The sequence below is a fragment of the Antechinus flavipes genome, chromosome 3, assembly GCF_016432865.1.
Source record: "Antechinus flavipes isolate AdamAnt ecotype Samford, QLD, Australia chromosome 3, AdamAnt_v2, whole genome shotgun sequence".
NCBI classification, from domain to species: domain Eukaryota; kingdom Metazoa; phylum Chordata; class Mammalia; order Dasyuromorphia; family Dasyuridae; genus Antechinus; species Antechinus flavipes.
The window spans coordinates 52086467-52109665 of NC_067400.1; the positions used below are offsets into that span (position 1 = coordinate 52086467).

Here is a 23199-nt window from a genome sequence, read left to right on the forward strand (position 1 = left end):
TGTTAAAAATGTTTGTATTTTAACATAATTAGTTTCTTTTGAAAGTTTTTGTATTTAATCTAATACATTTGAAAACCTTGTCCTCAGAATGGGGTCATAGCTTCCACTATACTGTAAAGGTCCCATGACACAAAGATTTAAAATCCCTGCATTATGTAGAGATTTCCATATAATTTATTTTAATGGGAATCAGAATTATACATCACTCCCCAAAACATATGGATCTATTAAAATGTGCTCCTGAGAGGTTGCATGAAATATTTTGTTGCTTCATTTCACTGGAATGAGGTTTTTTCTTTGTTCATTTATATTTTCAAGGTACCTTGAAAATGACTGATGGTTTACTACTGAAGGCCTTGGGGAAAAACAGGATTAAGGGAATTTTTTTCTTTTCCCTGCCCCAAAAAAATTTTTTTTTAATTTTTGTTTTGTCTCGTTTTTGAGGGATGGGGAGTGAAAAATCACAAAGAAAGCATTTCCCCAAAAAAATTATTCTTCCACCCCCCTCAACCCCCCAGGTCTTTATATTTCCAATTACTACAAATGAGGCATGTTTATAGTCTATCAATTTAAGTATTTGACATTATGGAGACACAAAACAGAGGTTGGTTGGCTGTATCTATTTATTTTTTAGCTCTCAAGGGCTTAGTTTGGCTTATATTAGATCCGAAGTTAACCTTTTTTTTTTCCCATAGACCCCTTTGGCAATCTGGTGAAGCTTATGGTCCTCTTCTCAGAATAATGTTTTTAAAACAATCTAATTGAAATAGTTCTCAAAATGTATTTTAAATCTAGATTAGGATTTCTTAGTTGAGATGAGGCCAATTTCCATATAGTGGCTGGAAATATTCACCCCAATTTGGGAGAAAAGAGACTAGCTAGCGATGCAGCAGCCACTTAGTGGATAATAGTAAGTCATTCAAATATTGTAGTGTATTTTAAAGGTCAGTGCACAAAATTGCAAGCAAAATAAGAAAAGAAAAAGTCATTAACTTAATAAATAAAACCCGCAACTTCCTTGGGAGGGTAATGAACTAAACATCATTTCAAAGTAAGCTCCTTGAAGGCAAGAAATATCTTTTTGGCTTACATTTGTATCTCCAGCACAGTTGCAGCCATATGGTAAGTTTTTAATAAATGCTTTTTGATTTGTCGATTTGACAAATCATTAATTAGAGTGATTTTTTTTAAAGAAGTCACATTATCAGTATTAAAAAGAAAAAGAAGAATCCATAACAAAATAAGGATATTGATTTGCATTGTGTTCCAAAGCATGGACTTTTTTTTTAAGGGGAAGAAGAAATATTTCTTTTCAAAAACTGATTTTTACTGTTACCTTTTATATCATCTACTTTTCTCCCAGTATTCCTTCTCAGAACCACCCCTTTTGACAAATAATTTTTTCAAAGAAGAAGAAAAGGTATGCAAGGGATAATGTTGTAAAAAATTACCCTGGTATGGGTTCTATTAATAAAAAGTTATTAAAAAAAAAAGAAGAAAAGGAAAAAAAATCTGATATTATATGAATGTTCTAAATTTGTGAACCTCTGCAGTGGCAGGAATAGTATTGACCTTGACCTCTTAATTCTGAGTCCCCCGAACTTCTTGCTACCATGAGCATATGGTTCTTATTGTGACTGCTAAAACAGTGCATAGAACATTAAGGTTTCAAAAGTGTTTTTATTCAACCCTCTAAGGTATATAAGAAAAATCATTATTCCCATTTGACAGATGAGGAAACTGAGGCTCAGAAAGATTAAGTGACTTGTCCAACATTCTATGGGTAATAAATGGCAGAGCTGGAATTCAAATTCAGGTCTTCTCACCACTGCATCACACTAACAATCAATCAATTAATCAAAGCATTTATTAAGTGCCCATTACATGCCAGGCACTTTTTGGAAAGGAATAGATTACAGTAAGGTAGATGAGGGTATGAGTATTTAGTGCATTATGAAATAAAATGTGATGAGATATCGAAGTGGTAAAATAGGCACTAGGAGTAATTTGTGGAGAGCAATAGATTTGGAAGAGCATAATTGTAAAATTAAAAAAATTACTTAAAAGTCTGCGACATAAAGCAACCATGACAAGACATTCATCACAAGCTACACAATTGTGTATTCCAATCTGGAAGGGAAAGACTCTCAGGAGTTCTGGCCAAGATAGAAACAATTACTATTTACATTCCCTCTGAGTCAGTCTGGGTCCAAACCATGACCAAATGGGGCTACTGGCACTTTGCATTTTGGGATTTCTTTCAGGTAATAATTAGTGGATTCTTTCCATTTCTATTTGTGAAGATTGCAATGTAGCTGTCTCTCGAAGACCACATCAGGATTGCATATGGCCAAGGCAATTTATTCTCTACTGTATTATATGGCCCTAAAGTCCCTCCTCTCCTTACAGAGTCTGCATCCAATTCCCTCTGGGTGGTTTACTGAGCTGGACTTTCTAAGGCTGTTTATTTTAACTCTCCATCCTTTCTCAGGCCAGTTGTTCTTTCAATTCAATTAGAGAATGCTTTCATCCTTTGCAAAGAGACAAGGATAGGGAACAGACATGTCCTTGTACTTTGTTGGCATATTAATACCTGGTTATGTTCTCCTTTCCAAAATTATATTAGGCAGCTGTGTGGATTATTGGGTTTGGAGTTAGGGAGACTTGAGTTCAAGTCTAAACTTGGATATTTATTAGCTGCATAACCCTGGACAAGCCATTTAATCTCTGTGTGCCTCAGTTCCTCAATTGTAAAATGGAAATAATAATAGTACCTCCCTCCCAAGGTTATTATGTGGATAAAACAAAATAATATTTATAAACTGCTTTGTACAATTCCTGGCACATAGTGGGTGCTATATAAATGCTAATTGTTATTATTTGGGCAGCTAAATAATACAATGTATATAGTGCTGGGCTAGGATTAAAGAAAACTTATCTTTATAAATTCAAATCTGATCTTGGATATTTTATAAGCTGTGTGATCCTAGACAAGTCCCTCCCTTCCTTCCTTCGTTTTTTCATTCTTCTTTCCTTTCTTCTTATTCTTCTGTCTATAAAGATTATCTAAGTGACAAGGTTTTTTTAAGTCAAGAAATTCATTATTATAGTAATCTCTGAGAAATTCTAATACTCTCCAAAGGGATTTTCCACCACCCACTGATTTTTTTTCAAGATTTATACCACTTTAGCAGAAATTATGTATCTTGAGGTGTCTTTCCACTCAAATTATACTTCTGAATTTCCTTTTTTTTTTTTTTCGCAAATAGCATATAGATTTCAGGTATTTAAAAATAAGTCTTTTACTAACCAGAAATTGTTCTAGTTTACTTGAATCATTGATTATTAAAAATTTAGAATTTACTGACTTGTGTGCCCTTGGAATTTGGATTTCATCAGTGTGGAAACATTTCCCACATAAACAAATCAATGATTCCTCTTTAATTTGTAGTCTTATAAAATTACCCAAGCATTGAAAGATTGCGACTTGTCCAAAATGTCACAGCAAGAATGGATTAGAGAGTTGGTGGGAGGTCGTCACTATGTGGCATCATGCCTCCTTGGAAATTATATATAGTGTTTATTCTAGCCAGTTTTCTTCCATATTCAAATGTTAGATCAAAATACAGGATCTGAACTCCAGATCAGCTACACCTCTGCCATGAACCTTTGCCCACTGGTAGTCATTCTGTGGGTCATCAGAGATGGGTCAATGGTTCAGATCACCTGACATCTAAATACACTATTTCATGGAAGGATCCATAAAACAAAACTGTATTTTGTGCTGCAAAACACAGTAGCATAGAAATAGCCTCCTTTTTGTGCCTAATTTAATTACTCAGAGCTGCCTCTGTAAATGAGAAGTTACTGAATGATGTAAGAGTCACTAGGAGACCGATTTAGAGAAGGTTCTTGACAAGAATATTGGTTGGATCTGGATCCAGAGGTCTCACAATAACCCAAGACTCACAATAAATGGAGATAGGGCTGTTTGGTCTTTGTTCATAATAACCACTCGCATTTCTAAGGCACTTAAGGTTTCTAAAGCCCTTTACATCCATTGTCTCTTTTAAGCTCCATTGAGATATAAGTGCTATGATCACCCCTATTCTGCTGATGAGGAAATTGAGAATCAGAAAAGTTGAGTGATGTACATGAGATCACACAGCTAATATCTGAGAATGAATTTGAATTCAGGGCTTCCTTACTACTTCCCCATCTGAGTAGAAATAGGGCTAGCACAGGCAGTTTTTGTATTGCAAAAAGAAATCAACAAGATAAGAAGTTCCCTCTCCTTTGAGAATGTTTGATTTTGGGATTTACAAATATGCAGGGATCTTTATTAGAGGGCTCTAAATGTGAACCAAAGCCACAAGCTACTGTGAAATACCTGGACAAGGGCAGAATAGTTCCGGTGGAGAGAAGTCTGTTCAAAGTCAACTATGAACAACAGAAGTGACAAGTTATGCTTTTTTTTTCAGCAATCTATGGTGTTCTGCTTCTGAAAATGGTTTGATTCTTCTTAAAACAAAAACATACAGTAATTTGGCCAATTGTTTTTTTTCTTATTTCTTATTAATATCATTACCAAATTATAAAATATGTCACAGAAATAGACCAGGATGAGACTTTAGAATTGGCCAAGTCCTTTCCTGGTCATTTTGCTTTTGAAGAAATCAAAACACAAGAAGATTAAGTTTTTACTATTTACTATTAATCTCATTATCAAATCATAAAATGTCTCACAAAAATAGACTTGAAAGAGACTTTTAAGAAGAATCAAGCCATTTTCAGAAGCAGAACACCATAGACTGCTGAAATACCATAGACTTTGCCAAAAGGCAAAAAATAATATCTGGGTTGAGACTTGACAAAATCCAGGGATTTTTATAGTGGAAGTCAGAATGGAGAACATTTCAGGCACAGGCCATTCCAAAGGCAAAAAGGTGGTAGATGAGTGTAATATGTAAGAAATGTCAAGTTTATGGATCACACATCATCTGTGAAAGGGAATACAGTGTAAGAAAACTGGAAAGCGGTTCACAGAATATGGATGGCGAAATAAAAAACTTTAAATACCAAAGAACTTTACAATTGATCCTTGAAGCTTAGTTAATCCTTGAAGCTTTGACTTGGTCAAAAGTTCTGTGCTTTAACAAGCCACACTGTGGCTACCTTTTGGAGGATGGATAAGGCATCCCACAGCAAAGAGTTTAGGAATTATCACTCCTGGATTCCAGTGCATGTTTATGCTCTGATCAATTTCCCATGTAGACAGTTTGACTGTAGTTTCTGAAAATTGCAGAATTGAAAATTCTGAAAATTTTCAAGCAAATGTCTCCTGGTTACCCTTTTAAATAGTTATTTGCCTGAATGCTCAAACAGAACATATATACATAATATCATTTAAATTTATTTTATCATTAGTCTAGATATGCAACATAACCCAGTGAGAATGAGTTAAGGGAAGAAATATTACCTTTCTATGGGCCAGTAGAATTTGTCTATATGTAATTTAAACTGCTTTAAATATGTTCAAATCTAGCCATAGCCCATTTTATAACTCATTTTCCTTTTTTAAATTTGTTGACAGGGTTTGGCAGCGGTATGGTTTATCTCCCTGCAGTGGTCATGGTGGGACAGTATTTTCAGAAGAGGAGAGCCCTTGCTCAGGGACTTAGTACAACCGGGACAGGATTCGGTACCTTTCTCATAACCGTCTTACTAAAATATCTTTGCTCAGAATATGGATGGCGAAGCGCAATGTTCATCCAGGGAGCCGTCTCCTTGAACCTGTGCGTTTGCGGAGCTCTCATGAGACCTCTCCCTCCCAGTGAGACCCAAAGCAATAAAATCCTTCAAAGCAAAGGTGGAGAGAGAGATCTCAAACTTCCTCTGTCCCATTCAACTGAGTCCATAAAATCGAACGGGCACCTAAAGAAAGCCGAAGAGAGGGAGGACAGCCCCGTGAAGGAAGAAATGCTCAGTAACTCCCCGGTCCCGGAGAGCAAAGGCAAAGACAAAGTTCGACTTGGAAAGAACATGTACGCTCTTCGCATTCTCAAGATAGTGAGCCGACTCACCATTAGAATCAGGAAGGGATTCTGGGACTGGTACTCAAGTTACTTTGGAGCCGCGTCCCTATTTACAAATCGGATGTTCGTAGCCTTTATTTTCTGGGCTCTCTTTGCCTATAGCAGCTTTGTCATTCCATTTATCCATCTCCCAGAAATAGTCAAACTGTACAATCTGTCTGAACAAAATGATGTTTTTCCCTTGACCTCGATCATTGCAATAGTTCATATTTTTGGAAAAGTGATCCTTGGGATTGTGGCTGACCTGCCCTGTATTAGCGTTTGGAACGTCTTTCTGATGGCTAACTTGAGTCTCGTGGTCAGCATCCTTATTCTGCCGTTGATGCACACTTATGCCAGCCTGGCAGCAATGTGTGCCCTGATCGGCTTTTCCAGTGGGTATTTCTCCCTAATGCCTGTGGTGACTGAAGATCTGGTAGGCATAGAGCACCTTGCAAATGCCTATGGCATCATCATTTGTGCCAATGGAATATCTGCATTGCTGGGACCACCGTTCGCAGGTAAACAGCTTGTGGTCTTAATAACTTAATAATTCAAGTCACACAAATGAGCATATTTATTGAGGGGGTGGGGTTTGGTGGAGCTCATTTATTCTGGGGAAGAAGGGGGGAGGTTGGTGATGACACAGTATTAGGTCTTTAATCTTTACATTTATTTCACAGCGAGTAAGGAAGAGGCAGCCACAGTTTAGGGGCAATTAACTAGTTTTTGTTTTGTGGTCCCCATGGGCAATCAGTCTGAGGATACCTATGACCAGATCCCTTCTCAGAATGATGTTTTATAAATTCATAAAATAAAATAATATACCTAGAATTACAAAGGATACCAAATATATTGAAGTAATTTTTTTAAATAGGGTTAGGTTAGATGATGCAGTGGATAGAGCACCAGCCCAGGTCTGGAATCAGGAAGACTTGAGTTCAAATGTGATCTCAGACACTTACTTGATGGGCAAGTCACTAAACCCAGTTTTCCTCAGTTTCTTCATGTGTAAAATGAGGTGAAGAAGGAAATGGCAGACCACTCCAGTACTTTTGCCAAGAAAATCCCAAATGGGGTCACAGAGAGTTGGACATGACTGAAGAGACAACAACAATATTAAAAAATGAGGGGAGAAAAAGCTTTAGAAGGCACTGATGACTTTTAGCTGGGGTAGTTGGGCAGGAAGTTGAGGCTGCTAGTCCTGGTCACCAGGGGTTAAGCACTGTGGGCATGCTTAGCCAATCTGATTTGGTCAACAGATGTCAGACTACCAAAGGAGGGGTAAAGAAACTCAGTCCGTAGACAAAGAAAAGTGTACGTAGTTCAGTGCAAGGTTATCTCAGCAGACCTTCCTGGAACCTGTGGTCACAGAAAACAGGAAACTGTCACAGCTGAGGACTTCTGCTGTCCTTTAAACTAGACCAGATTTATCTGCTCAACCTAGCCTTCTGTGTCCAACAGCATTTAAATGTCCATGGTGATATGTTTAATGAGGCTCCTTCATTTAGAGTTTCCTCTCTCAGGGGCATCTTCTCCAAGCAGATGAGGAAGGGAATTATGCCAGAGGATTAGACATTGGGTCTGTGATTTCCTTGTGTGTGTGTGTTGGTATATGTGGGAATCCCTAGTTTTTCTGGACTTTGAATTGGTAAATGAGATAAACTTGGTTATTATTTTAAATTTTTTTAGGTTATATATATACATTCATTTACATATTTTCCATATAGTCTTGTTGGGAGAGAAAAATCAGAACAAAAGGGAATAATCACGAGAAAGAAAAAAAATAGAAAAAAGGGAAAAAAAAGGTGAAAATTGTATGCTTTAATCCACATTCAGTCTCTATAGTTCTCTCATCTGGATGCAAATGGCATTTCCCAAAGTTTAGGGGAATTGCTTGGATCATTGAATTGCTGCGGAAGAGCTAAGTGTATTATAGTTGATCACCATACAATTTTGCTATTGCTATTTACAATGTTTCCCTGATTGTTTGCTGATGAATTTGATTTTAAAAAATATGTTGATAACTGACTGCCCTTAATTATATTTAGATTTCCTTTGTAGGCCTATATATTTTATTTTATGCATTTAAAAACATATAGCATGAAGTGTGATTTGGTCTGGGTCTTGTTTTGAAAATGGAGAATGAAGTTGTGACAGTGTGGGGAGTATAGTCATAGATCTGCATGGAGAGGAAGGAGAGAGGTTAATTACATTGATGGTAACGAGCAATCCCAACAAAGAGCTTGCTATTGTTTTTTAAGTCGCTCCGATTGCATATGGCAGGTAGACAAACACACTTGATCTCACATGTGATGTGACCACCATTTTTATAAGTCACTTCTGCTTGCGTTAGAACTCAACTTGGGGAATGGAACTTCAGTGGTGAGAAGACCCATCCTGGGACTCAGAGACTAGCAGACCCATAGAGCAGACAGCAGATCAGAACAGGGAACAGCAGCAGGGAACGTTGGAATACTGGACAATCAAGTGATTGGTACAAGGGTGATCTGGCAGATTTCCAGCAGGTGAACACTGCATGGCAACACATAGGTCTGAAAGTAAATATTTAGCAGAAATCTAGATAGCTACCTAAACAGCTGTGATCTAGGAAGTTTCACAGTAGGTCCAAAGTATAAATAGCCAGGTAAATGGGCAGAATTTACCACCAAGGCAATAGGCAATAGATAGAAGTCTAAGATAGGAGTCTGGTAGGCGTCAGAGAGATTTAACAGTAAGAAGGTTTAGGTTTCCTATTTCCTGTCTTTGCCATTAATCTGTCTTCAGTCTGTTAATTAACTAGCACTTTTTAATAAGTGTCACTATGTACCAGCCATTGTGCTGAGTATTGGAGATATAAACAAAAATGAAGCAATCCAGGAGGAGCTAGATGGTTCAGTGGATAGAGCACCCTGCCTGGAGTCAGGAGAATCTGAGTCAAATCTGACGTCACTTACTTAATACTTCCTACCTGTGTGACTCTGGACTGATCACCCTCAATTACCTCACAAAAATAAAAAGGCAAACAAAGAAACAATCCTTCCTCTTAAGGAGTTCACACTCTAGGGAAAGAAATAATAGGTATTTTGGATAGCAAAGATATAGATGTACACATAAATATATATATATATATATCCATATATACACATATATAATTAAACATAAATAAACATCTAAATATCTACACATACACAAATTAGGCATTTAGGTGGCACAGTGGATAAAGCACTGGGCTTGGAGTCAAGACTCATCTTCTTGAATTCAAATCCAACCTCAGTCACTTACTAGTTGTGTGATCCTGGGAAAGTCACTTTACTCTAATTTGCCTCATTTATAAAGTAAAATGAAGAAAGAAATGGCAAACTGCTTTGCCAAGAAAACCCCAAATGGGGTCACAAAGGATTAGATATAACTGAAATAACAGCAACAAATATAAAAAATAAATGCAGAATAGTTACAGAGGGAGGCACTGGCATTTGGAATCAGAAAATGTTTCAGGTAGAATGTGGCACTTAAAGGAACTTAGTGAGGTCGAAATAAGGAAAGGGTATATTCTGGGCATGGGGGCAGTGCCAAAGCATGAAAGTGACAGAAGGAATACCCTGTATCAAGAACAGGGAGAACAACAATTTGGCTGGATTGTAGAGTGTGGGAAAAGGAGTAATATATAATGAGGATGGAATAATAGATTGAGGACAGACTGTAAAAGGCTTTGAAAGGCAGAGGAATTTGATCCTATAAGTAATGGAGAACCACTGCAGTTGATCAAGTTGATACAACCAGATGTGCATTTAACTATGATTTTGTCAGCTGTGGTTAGGGCATTGGAGAGGGGAAAGGCTTGAGGCAGAGAGATTCATCAGAAGGCTATTGCAATAATCTAGGCAAGAAAGGGTCAGGGAAAAAAAATTGTCAGAGCCAGAAATGGCGAAATTTGGCATCTGACTAATGACTGGGGTTACAAATCTGGGACATGAAGAGGACTGATCCTAGACTATAAAAAGAAAGGTTTGGAAGAGGAGTGAGTTTAAAGGGAATGCTACCGTATTCTCTTTTGCACTTGGTGAGTCTGAGATAGTTCTGGACATTCAGTTTGAAACATTCAATAAGGCAGTGGATGATTTGGGACTGAAGTTCAGGGGGGAGACTGAGGTTGAACATATAGTTCTATGAGTCAGCTGCAACGGGATGATAATTAAGCCAATGGAAATGAAAGAAGCCATGGAGAGAAAGGAGAGGACCTAACAGTTAGGAGATAGGCTGTGGATGACAAGCCAGAAAGAGGTCAGAGAAGGAATAGTCAGATGAGTAAGAGGAGAGAACCTGGAAGGAGCAGTTTGAGGTAAACTCAGAGAGGAACAAAGAGGGAGGTACCACATGCAGCAGAGACCTTGAGACGGATGAGGATGGGATGGATCACGGGCAACTTTGGAGAGCATCATTTTAGCTGAGTGAGATCAGAAGCCAAATTGTGAGTAATAGAAAAATAGATGAGAGGACAGGAAGTGGAGGAAAGAGGGAGAATAGCTTTTTTTTTTTTTTTGAAGAGTTTGGCTGACAAGATCAGAGATAAAGGACAAGAAGTCGGTATTCTACCAGGCAGAGGTAAGAAAGAGAATATTCCAAGCTTAGGACTCAGAGAGAGCAAAGGCACAGAAATGATGTGTATGGAGATATTGGGGTGGACCTCAGCAGCCTCCTGGAAGGCTCCAGGTTTCCATCGTTGGAGTGATAAGGAATTCTTTCAGCGGGCCATCTGCTGAGTGCCTCCCTTGGGAATTCCATTGTTGGAGGTGGCTGGCACATTTTCCTAGTTTAGAACACTCAAGGGTTGTTGGCTAGGTCTTTGTTGACTTGCATTAAACTCTACACACATGGTAGTTGGATTGTTTAGACTAATGAGAACAAGGGAGGCGTCCATATTGTTCCCTGAGCTAATGAGCCTTGAAATCCCACTTGATTTTTCTGTGGCCTCTGATGGTCTTGGAAATAAAATCTACCATTGTTATTGTTCAACTTTCTATCTTGATACCTACTATTGGTATTTTAACTGTGGTTATCATTCAAAACCTGTTTCCCCCACCTTCTCTCTGATCCCAATTTGACTATGAACTGGCTATTTGTAAGTTGGTCCCATTAAGCAGACCTATTTTTCCCTATCTTTGATTTGAGGATGGAATAAGAAATAAGTGAATGAGAGAGAGATGGGCAGGTTGTCCCTTTTGTAAGTATACTCCACAGCCAACTGGGAGACTTTTTTGTTATATAATACCAGTTCTTTAATCACACATGACCTAAAATAGGCTTCCTACTGAGTTTCCATGAGGTTGTTTGGATTGTACTATACAGGAAATGTTTGGGTATGCTCCAGGATTGGACCATCGTAGGCTAATCCACCTATTCTTCAAGTAAATGAATTGAACATTTATTAAGCACTTATTATGTACTAAGCACTCTCCCAAGTGCTGAGAATTTAAATACAAAAGTAGTATCTGCCCTCAAAGAGCTTATATTCTAAAAAAAAGAGACAGTACATATAGGGGAGATGGTGGACATTTTGTTTGAAAAGCTTTAGAGATGATTAGAGTGATAAGGGAGAAGACTGACAGTAATGGAAAAATTGTTTTAATTATGGTTTCAGAGCTGGAAAAAGGATATAAGGAGAGGGGCAGCTGATGAAAATTTGGGGGTTGTGTGAAGGAAAATATGAAATAAAGCATGGCTAGAAGATCTTGTGAATCAAGAAAGGAACAGTCCATTGAGGTCACTGAGGAGAATTCATTCATTTACAAGTTAGGAAACTAGGGGACTGGGCAGGATACAGTGATTTGCCCTGGCCATATAGATAACTATTGGTACAGCCTGCATTTAATTTCAAAGTCAGTTCTCTGTTCACCACACCCTGTTTTATTAATTTTGCTTATCCTGGTATATTAGCCTAGCTGCCTCCTTGCATAGTCTGTCTGCCCTAACATCCCACCAGCTTGTTTTATTTGTTCAGAGGATAGAGCCAGGAGCAATGGGTACAAGTTATTAAAAAAAAAAAAAAAAAAAAAAAGACAAACTGAGGCTTAATGTCAGGAAAACCTTCCAATAATTAGAACTATTTAAAAGTGAGACAGATTGCCTCTAGAGGTAATGCCCCTTACTGGGGATCTTAAACAGAGATTTAATGGCTTCTTTGGAGCTATGTTATAGCAGGAATTCTTTTTCAGAAATGGGTTCTACTAAAGTTCCTTTCATCTCTAAACTTTTATGCTTCTATGAAATAGCAAAATTAAACTTTCTGAAAAATGGCACCCAACATATGGTGCCATTGATTAGATTATCTCTACCAGCATCTTTGGCTTTGTCCAACTACATCTTTATCCATAATACCTATCTGACTCTTGGCTACCCCCTAGTGAGTTCTTGCAGCATAATTGTGTGTTTGTGTGTGTGTGTGTGTGTGTGTGTGTGTATGTACACTTTATTTTTAATATGTATACATTTATTCCTTGAGGTATGTTGTCTACAATTATTCAGCACAAGCCACTAAGATATCATTCAAACTGATTATAACACATTGGTCCAGGAAGCCCCAGAACATGTCATTTTTGTTTAAAGTAGATAAAACATTTGAAGAAGCCTCTGTACATTCAAAATTTGAAATATTGGATGTCATATTCAATTCATCCTTAGTCTGTGGATAGATGATAGCTGTTAAGGTCTCACCCCTTAAAGACAACTGTTAATTGCAAAGGGGAAAAAAAAGGGAAAAGCCGACCTGAACCTGGGAGATGGGAACATAGTTTAATTCAAGAGAAAACTGAACTTTTTGATAAGGTCAAGATCAGAGAGTGTTCACCAACCAGACCAGGTTAAAGAGCTAGTCATTAGGGACCACTAGTCAACGCAGTGGATGGAGTATTGTGCCTCTAGTCCGGAAGATCCTCCTTCTTGAGTTCAAATCCAGCCTCAGACACTTACAGTGTCACTTGGGGAAAGTCACTTCACCCTATTTGCCTCAGTTTCCTCATCTGTAAAATAAGCATGAGAAGAAAATGAAAAACGTTCAGTATCTTTGCCAAAAAGACCCCAAATGGGGTGACAAAGAATGGCATATGGCTGAAATGACTAGAAAACAACCACAAAAGAGCTTTTACTTATAAAATGGAGGAGACTGGATGTCCATTACCGAGGTGAGCACTTTATAGGACATAGGAAGCACAAAGTACCTTCAAATTACCTGTCAGCTCACCCAATGTCAGATATGTTGGGTGCCATTTTTCAGAAAGTTTAATTTCACTATTTCATAGAAGCATAAAAGTTTAAAGATGGAAGGAACCTTAGTAGAACCCATTCCTGGAAAAGAATCCCAGCTATAACATAGCCCTCAAGTAACTATTAAATCTCTGTTTTAATACCTCCAGTAAGGGGGAACCCATTACCTCTAGAGCAACCTGAATCACTCATAAATAGCTCTAACTTTTGGGAAGTTTTTCCTGATATCAAGCATCAGTTTGTCTTTTTTTTTTTTTCCTTTTACCCTCTGAACAAATAGAACAAGCTTAATCTCCTTTGAAGGGTGGACAAGATGGCCCCTGAAATCCCTTCCAGCTCTCAAACCTGGATTCTCTGGAAGATAGCTTATCTCCTTCAAAGTGTCTACTCAAAGCTTTTCTAAGCCACCCTCTAGTTTGGTTAGCACCTTGTGGTTCAAGATGCCAGGTTTCTCACAGGTCTAGTTTGGTGATAGTCTGATAACCACTTTTTCTGTTATTCAAGATAAAGTCCTCAAGAGCCTTGGGCTAGGTGAGTGAATGCTCACAGCGCCTTGGGGTCTCAGTTCCTGAGAGACTCATGTAATGGTGTAACCATACTAGTATGCAGAGACAAGGTGTCTGCTTCAAACAAGTAGAGAGAGGATGTGGGGACCATGGTCGTCTTCCTGCAAGGACAATCTGGTTTCCTTCTCTATGATGGTGCTGACCACTTCCTCTCATAACCCCCACCAATGACATCAGCCCAGTCTGGAGCTGAAGGGACAACCTTAGAGTCCTACAAATAACTAGATCATGTATGTTAGTTGTTGAAACAGAAAAGAGAGGAATGGATTAAGTCAAAGGGTAACACTTTCCAGGAGCCCCCATCCTGGTTTCATGGATCACTGAGCCTCAGGATAATTAATCAGCCCTCAGGAACTTCACCAAGTTGGGATAGAAGGGTTGAAAGAGCCTGGTATGGTAGAAATAAGAGAAGGGAGCAAATATTTATTAAGTGCCTATTAAGTGTCAGGTACTGCACAAAGGGCAAAGAGCCCAAGTTTTAGTTCCAACTCCATCACTAAATTGCTGAGGGATGCTAGCTAAATCCCTTGATCTCTAGACCTAGGTGACCTCATCTTTAAGAAATAAATGGTCTCTACCTGTCATTGGGGAGGGGGTAATGAAAAGAAGGGGAAAATTTGGAACAGAAAATTTTGCAAGGGTCAATGATGAAAAAATTACCCATGCATATGTTTTGTAAATAAAAAGCTATAATAAAAAAGAAAGAAAGAAAGAAATGGTCTCCAAAGTGCCTTTTAACTTTTAACATTTTAAGATTACCTGGAAAAATGGGGAAGGGATTCCCAATGTCTTCTTTATCTTGAAAGCATCAGTGTTACTAGAAATCCCCATAGTTTTTAATCTCTCTCTTTCTGAATTCTTCATACTAATTATTCCTTCAGTGCCATATTCCATAACAATCACAAACCATAGTTAGTTCAACAATTCCCTAATCATTGGGCATATGTTTGTTCTCCAGATTTTTCTTATAACAACTAATGCTGCTATGAACATTTTTATACATATGGGGTTTTTTCCTTTCTGTAAATAAATTCCCTGAGGGTATACTTCTAGCTGTGGCTCTTTGGATCAAAAAGCATAAACAGTTTAATAATTTTCTTTGGACAATATACCACTTCATCTATAGTGGATTAGGAACCTTGTCTTTCCACAAGTTCCTCCAATTGGGTTTTTCTATCTTTTGACATCTTGGCTGTCTTGATGGATATGAATTTGTATGTTCATAGAATCATAAACTTAGAACTATAAGGGACCTCTAATTCATTTCTCTTATTTTACAGATGAAGAAACTGAGGTTTAACTAATTTGTTTAAGGTCACATAGGTAGTAAATCACAGATCATGGGATTTGAATTTTGTTTGGACTCTACATCCAGTATTCTTTCCCATCTGCCTGAGATGGCCTATCAGGATTAACTTACATTTTCCCTCTTAATTGTGATTTTGAACATCATTTTTAGGTGGCCAATAATTTGTGTTTCTTCTTTTGAAAACCATTTGTCTAATTTGGCCACTTGTCTACTGACCCTCTACTCCCAAAGGCTCACCATATTGATGTAAAACAGTGCAGACGCTACTGCCTCTTTATTTACATCAACTCCCTATAAATTTTAGACTCCAGACTTTTATCAGAGACATTCATTGCAAAGACTCCTCCTCCTGATCTGTATCTTTTCTTCTGATTCCAGTTGCATTGATTTTTTTTTATGCTTTTTAAATTTTCAGGAGGCATGAAGCTGGAAGGTTTAGCTTCTACAATGAATGACAGTCAGGATCCTAAAAGATACTGGCAGGCTCTAGAATATGGGGGCCAAGAGTAATAAATTGATATTTAATAATCATGAAAACACCTTAAGTTCAAGGTGACAACCTCCAATGGCCCTCCTAGTTCTAAATTTATGATCCTATATGTCTGAGTACAGTTCACCTAATGAAGAATTGGGTGTTTAGCAAACTAAAAACTAAATTTAAGTCAACATTATGACATGGCAGACTTTTAGCTAATGGAATCTTCCCTCTGTCCTAATTAGCCCACAACTGGAGTATATGCAGTTCCAGAGGTTACATTTTAGGAAGGACACTGATACTGAAGAATGTCCTAAGGAAGACAACTAACATGGTGAAGAGTCTTGATACCATGCCAAATGAGGCTCTGTTGAAGATATTGCATTGATAGAAGACAAGATTTAGGAAGACATGATATTATCCTCAAGTATTTCAAGGATTGTCATAAAACTCAAAAATTATTATGTTTGGTCTCAGAGGATAGAACTAAGAACTATGGGGAAATGTTATAAGAAGTCAAATTTAAGCATAATGTAATAATTAGACTATCCAAATAATGGATGTGAAAAATTTAAGCTTGATGTAATAGACTATTCAAATAATCCTAATAATTAGATTATACAAGTAATCCTAAAAATTAGTCTATCCAACTAATCCTAATAATTAGACAATCCATTTTTTTCTTTTTTTGCTGAGGCAATTGGGGCTAAGTGACTTGCCCAGGGTCACACAGCTAGGAAGTGTTAAGTGTCTGAGGCCAGATTTGAATGCAAATCCTCCTGACCTCAGGACTGCACCACCTAATCCAAAAATGGTATAAGCTATCCAAGAAGTGGTATGGGTATTACTATCATTAACTGTTCTCATTTTATAGGATGTGCTGTAGAAGAGATGCTAATTCAGGTATAGATGGGTTGGACTGAGACATTTTCTAACTCTTGAGAATCTATGATCCTGCCTGTCAGATAGTAAGAGCTTAGTAAACGCTCAATGATGGGTGCATTTCCTTGGTACTATCTAATTCGTTGGATCTGGAGCTCAGCATTGACTTAATTATAATCACTGGACTGACTGTTATAGTGCACAGGTCTTCTCCATTCATTGCAGGGAGTTTTCTCCACTACTTATTGCTGTAGTATAGATAAAAGATACAAAGACTTTCATTGTTACATCTTTATGTAACTTGACCAGATGGTCAGAGGTAACAATTTGGGATTTCACATAATCTCCTTGTGAATATTCTGTGTTATGATAGATTTTCTTTTAATAAAATTTTAAATTATTTTTTTTGAGACTGGAAGTTCAGGAACTATTCATGGGTTTGGTTCCTCTCCTGTTGGTGACAGGAGATTGGATCTGTTCTATCTCCAACCCCAGCTGATTCGCTGCTTCTGAGGCAATCTGACGGCCCCCACTCCCGGCGACTCACCATATTGATGCTGAACTTAGTGCAGATACCACATCAGCATAGCCCAGAACTCCGGAGCTCGAGAACTTTACCAGCAGGACAGTTTAAACAGTGATCAGGAAGCCAGTGAGCGTGTAAGAGGCTTCCCCTTGGAAGCCAGATAGCAGGGCAAGTGTTTTACTCTCTAAGGTCTCAGGTAGCATCCTGGAAGCCTCAGGGATAGACCCGAAGGTCCCTAAATCACAGAACGCCAGGACTGGAAGCCAGGCCACTTAAAGATCACCCAAATCATCTTAGGAAATGCACAACTTGAGCAATGCTGAAATGATGTGCAAGGAGACGCAGCCTTTGGTGGAAGGGCTGGGTCTAGGACTCGGGGTCCTTACTCTCTGGTGATGGCCTAGAAGAGGTTTCTGGCTACAGTAGATGCTGCAAGGTGATTTCACCAGGCTTTGACTGCCTTCTTAATTAGAGCAACTTCAGTCTAGATGCTCAGCTCCACCAGGCCTACTTAGCCCCTCTGGATTAGAAAAACTCAAAAATCCCTTTTTAAAAAAAAACGTTTTCTTTGTGGTCAGTCTCCAAAAAAGAACAGTTGTTGTTGTTCTTCAGTCCTGTCTGCTTCTTCATGACCCCATTTGGGATTTTCTTGGCAAAGATACTGGAGTTTTGCCATTTCCTTCTCCAGCTCATTTTACACATGAAGAAACCAAGTCAAACAGAATTAAGTGATTTGCCCAGGGTCACACAACTACAAAATAATTAAGGTGAGATTTGAACTCAGGAAGAAGAGTCTTCCTGACTTTAGGCCTAGTGCGTCTATCCACTACTAGGGACCATATCACGAAAAAAAAAATGGTGGACTAGCATAACTACCTTAAGGATTCTCTGAAAAAGAGATTCCTCCTTTCAGCTCTTGTCCTCTGAGGGTTGGATAGGGTCATGATTCTTGGGATCTTAATTGAAGATATTTCATAAAAAGCAGGGAAGAAATGTAAAGTGCAATGATCACAGTGCTCCTGGAGCACTGCCCCACAGGGGGAAGAGAGATGAAGCAAGAGGGGACACAAAACTGCACCACACGCCAATTAGAAATCACCACTGGCTCAGGAGCCGCTTCTCACCTTGACTTGCTAGAGAGAATAACCGCCACAAAAGAACTGGAAAGGAAAATGAACCCAGTAAAGTGAATTAATTTCTTTTCCTTCCACTAAAAGATTTAGATCAGTAACAAATGCTCACTAACAGTGAGATTCAGGAGACTTGGGAAAACTCACACAGCCCCTCTGAAAACTTGAGAACAAAACCATACGTCTAATTCCAAAAAAAAATCCAACAAACAAACAAAAAACAACAACCCGTGGCCACTAGTTTCAGCTACACTGTTTAGTTCTAGAAATGTTAGAACCCAATCTGACTGTAGCATTTCCAGGCATTCTCATGTAGCCAGTCCAACAAAACACACTCAGTTCATTTCTTTCAAAAATGTGTGAAATAATGCAAAACTTAGAAGTCAGATTAACTGGACAAGAGACTACACATAAAAAACTTTTTTGTTTTTTTTTTTTTTCAACTCTTATACTATTTTTCAAGAAGACAATTGCCTAATTATTTTGGTCCCAGGAAAACAAGTTCCCCTCTTTTACATGGTGAATTCTCATGAAAAGAAAATACAATTAACATGGTGGGATAGGGGAGGAGGGCTGTTAATTTTGAAAATGTTCTGAACTCTGATATGAGCCATTTGGGAGGCGAATTTTGGGCCCAGGATAAGAAGTTACAGTGTTGAGATCATATCTTGGAAGAGCAATTCTGGAAAGATTTGTTTTGTACATTGGTTTTTAGAAGCTTTGCTTGTGGAAATGAGTCATTTCATCATGGACACAAGGTCAAAAAATGCCCCTGAAATATTGTCCCTCCTGCCCTACATTACCCAAATGTTCTATAAAGGCTGGATCTGAAAGCAGAGGTCCGGTCCTAAGTGTTCTGGGAATAGACCAGTAGGATTATTCTTTGCTGAATTTAGGTTTCCCCTTCAGATGAGTTAGATATTTGGACTCTGTGAGGCAGTGAAATTAGTGTCAGATACCTGAGACCTATTTTAGATCATTGCCAGCTGTGTGATGCTGGGGAAGTCACCTGAAATCTTTCAAAGCTTTATACTCCTCATTCATAAAATAGAGATAATGATGAGTTATTATAAAGTAGATGCTATAGAAATGTGAATTGCTGTTTTTGTTCTATTGTATTTGTTATAATGGTATTTTTTTGTCCCAAGAGTTATTTTGTTCACCAGGAAAATGGCTCTCTTTCCTTTTTATTATGTTTTCACACAAAAAGAGAAAAACAAAATAATATGATGGGGTCGGGGTGGGGGTTTAAGGTTTGTTTATTTTCAAGTTATTCTGAACTTCTGATAAGAACCAGGTGGGAGGCAATCTCTGATGAAACTTTCCACAGGCAACAAAAGAAGAGATTTCCCAAGAAATCAAAGTTAATTGATTAGCTCTATTTAACTATGACTTAAGTTTTAGAACCAGTTTTTATGCATTTAATCTTTATTTTATGCCTTCTTTCTTCATTTTATGCATTTTCATCTTTTGAAATTGGAATAGGAAATTACATTTAATTCTAACTTCATCTCCTTGATTGAGGCCATTTCCAAGGATCTTATGATGAAGAGAGCCATCTGTACCCAGAGAGAGGATTGTGGGAACTGAATATGGATCACAACATAGCATTCTCACTCTTTTTGTTGTTATTTGCTTGCATTTTGTTTTCTTACTCATTTTTTTTCCTTTTTGATCTGATTTTTCTTATGCAGCAAAAGAATTGTATAAATGTTTATATATATTGAATTTAACATATTTTTAACATGTATAATACATTGGATTGCTTGCCATCTAAGGGAGGGGAGGAGGGGAAGGAAGAGAAAATTTGGAACACAAAGCTATGCAAGGGTCAATGTTGAAAAATTATCTGTCCATATGTCTTAAAAATAAAAAAAAAACTTTAATTAAAAAAAATTAAAAAAAATAAAAAAAAAAAAAACAACCTGATCTCTTATGGAGGCAGCTAGAATTGGAATCAGGAAGGCCTAAGTTCAAATCTAGTCATGTAACTTCAGTCAAGTCACTTAGCCTATTTGTCTCAATTTCTTAAAATGTAACATAGGAATAATAATAGCACCAAAACAGAGGGTGGTTCTGAGCATCAAATGATATGTATTTATTGTGTTTTGCAAACCTTTTAAAATACTCTATAAATGTTAATTATTATTAAAGCACTCATTGAAATGAAAGAACTTAATGTTCACCATTTAAATTGGTCAAATTCTTTTCATAAAAGAAATAACTTGGATACAACTCAGTCCTGTAGTTCTAATTAAAGTCTGTCTATGAAGTTCTGTGATCTAAGGACAAAAGCCCAGGATCAACTCTTAGAATTAAAAACAGAAATAAATGACAAATGAAGGAAACATTTATACAGTCCTTTTTGGAACATTACCAAGTAAAATGCTTTTGCCAGCTCCTTCCAATGCTTACCTAGTAGTTTTTGCATTAAATGAAATAAACACATAAAGAGGATTGGCAGAAGATCATGAAAAAGACTTCTTGGAATGGTTTTTGATATGGGCTATATACTGATTCTCTCCCCATTTTCTTGTTCTTGCAGGTTGGATCTTTGACATCACCCAAAAATATGATTTTTCCTTCTACATATGCGGCTTGCTTTACATGGTGGGGATGCTGTTTTTACTCATCCAACCTTGTATCCGACTAAAGGAACAACCAAGAAAAAAATACATAGAAGGCACGCATGTTTAGTTTGAAATGGAAACAAAAGCTCTCAGTACCCTGTTGCTGGACTAAAGAACAAAGGTATCCCATTTGGAGCAGCTGAGTTTATATAGATGGCATGATATATCAAAGCTGGACTATACAAGAATTTCCAGAAACATCCTCATAAAAATCAATACCTAGCTGCATTATGACCAGAGAATGAGAGAGAGAGAGAGAGAGAGAATTCTTTTCCAAAATAACAAAAACAAACAAAAAAAAATCTTTACAATCGCTTTCTTTTGAGCTGAGGAAAAAAAAAGAAAAATTTATCAGATTACTTATCATAAGCAGGCTGATAAATTGGTTTGTAAGCACAAGACTGACTAGATTTCTGAACCAACTCTTGTCTGTAGAGAATTTCTAATGTATCAATATAAAATAAAACTGGCATATGCTCAAGATTCAAGTAGTTTTATACAATTTAAAAATGTTTCTACAATAAAGAAATGAAAGCAATTTATATTTTTCTCAATAAATTCTGAAGATTATAATATCACTCACAAAAAAATGATCTTGATAATACATTTTCAGCGGGGGAAATTAATCATAGGCAACTAGTGAACCAAGGGCTATTACATTTTGGGCACTTTGATTCTGATAATGCCTATTTAAGATTTAAGGGCAAAACTTAGGGTAAATAAAAACTGGGAGGGGAGTCATGGGGTGAAGGGTTGGGGGAGTGGGGGTGAGGTAACCAGTGTCGTGCTTTCCTTATATTTAAAATGTAGAATCCCTTATGACCATCTCCAAAGGACAATAAACTGTTAAGTCTTTGAAAAACTCCTTGCCAACACAATATGGCAAAAACAATGGCATGCAATGATAAGGTGATGTTATACATGTGTGCCCCTGGCAATCTTTAAAACTAACTAGATCTTGATTCCCATTATCAAGCCGATAATCCATTTATCTATATTTCCAACAGTTTTGTAAGTAGTTTAGGCTCTCCCTGAGTCATCAAACTTAAAAGTTACAAGATGCCTTGCCAGCCATCCAGCCCAGAAGCTTTAAACTGTCTTATGTGAATCCCTGGTGTTGTTTGCACACAATAGAAATAGAAGTTCCATGAGACAACTTGAATTTTGTGATATTTTTCTTTTTAAAATACTATGTATGCCATTTGGGGTATGAAAGAGTATGAAAATTGAATTTTCCTTTTTTATTTTGTGTTAAAATTTCACTAAGCCCCCTTTGCCCTAGAGATAATCTTAAATGACAACTGAGTTTTAAGATGAAGTCCAAAACATTAAAGAGAAAAAAAAAATCCAAACTATAATAAGTGGGTTTTAGTTATATGTTTGGGAAAGGCAGTTCAATCTCCTGTTTTTGGATGGTGTTTATAGATTCTGTCAATACATTTCAAGGCAAGTATTCCATGATCAAAGTAGTTTGGAAAACACACATCTAGTCCAACCCTCTCATTTGATAAGTGATGAAACTGAGACCCAGGGAGGATAGGTAGCTTAATCAAAGCCACACATCTAATTAAGTGCAAAATTGGGACTAGATGTGAGATTTCCTAACTCCTGCTCCAGTGCTTGCTGTCCTATGCACCACACAGCTATCAATATTCCATTTTTCTAAGTCAGATCTTTGTTGGATTGCAGAGTATTTCAAAAAACCTTTTGGAAATTTCTGACTGCCTTAATTGTTTATGCATAGCTTAGAACTGTATGATATTTCTACTAAAAATTTTTCCCATTACAAAACTATTTCAGTTTCTTGGGGCATGAGAACACAGAGCAAAATGTGTCTAAGGTACTTAAATATTGCTTATTCATGATTATATAAGACAGAAATAGCTCTGAGAATCTATATACACATGTATATATACACATACATATATGTATTTAGACATATATATGTATTGCCTATCTAGATATATTTAAATGTGGATATATGGTATGTATATATATATATATATATATATACACATATATATATTTAAATAACCAAATCTCATTTTAGCCAATAGTATCAATTTTCTCTTCTTCCAAACCTTTCACTAGAACTATTGGCAGATAATAACATGGACTTTTTTCTCTCATTTCCATTTTTTCTTGCCCCACTCTGATAGAAAAGGTTGAACAGTGAGAACAAGAGAAAGTTGATGAAAAGGGGAAACAAAGGCATTTCACCTGCTTTTAATCAAAAAGCTGCCCAATCTATAGAAAATAGATTGCATGTCATGCTCTATTTAATTCAATGCTTGTTAGAGTTACTAGTTTTGTCACTGTTAAAAGCAAAGTGACAAGTAATAGA

At 37.2% G+C, this 23199-nt stretch overlaps 1 protein-coding gene across 1 annotated transcript in view; it reads left to right on the plus strand.

Annotated features, from left to right (window-relative positions):
* Nucleotides 1-21393, plus strand: part of SLC16A14 (solute carrier family 16 member 14) — a 48437-nt gene extending 27044 nt beyond the window's left edge. The window contains exons 4-5 of the mRNA XM_051983368.1: nt 5594-6595; nt 20771-21393. Coding sequence (XP_051839328.1) covers nt 5594-6595; nt 20771-20922 — 1154 coding nt within the window. The 3' untranslated portion in view covers nt 20923-21393. The remainder of the gene's footprint in view (nt 1-5593; nt 6596-20770) is intronic.
* Nucleotides 21394-23199: the final 1806 nt, after the last annotated feature.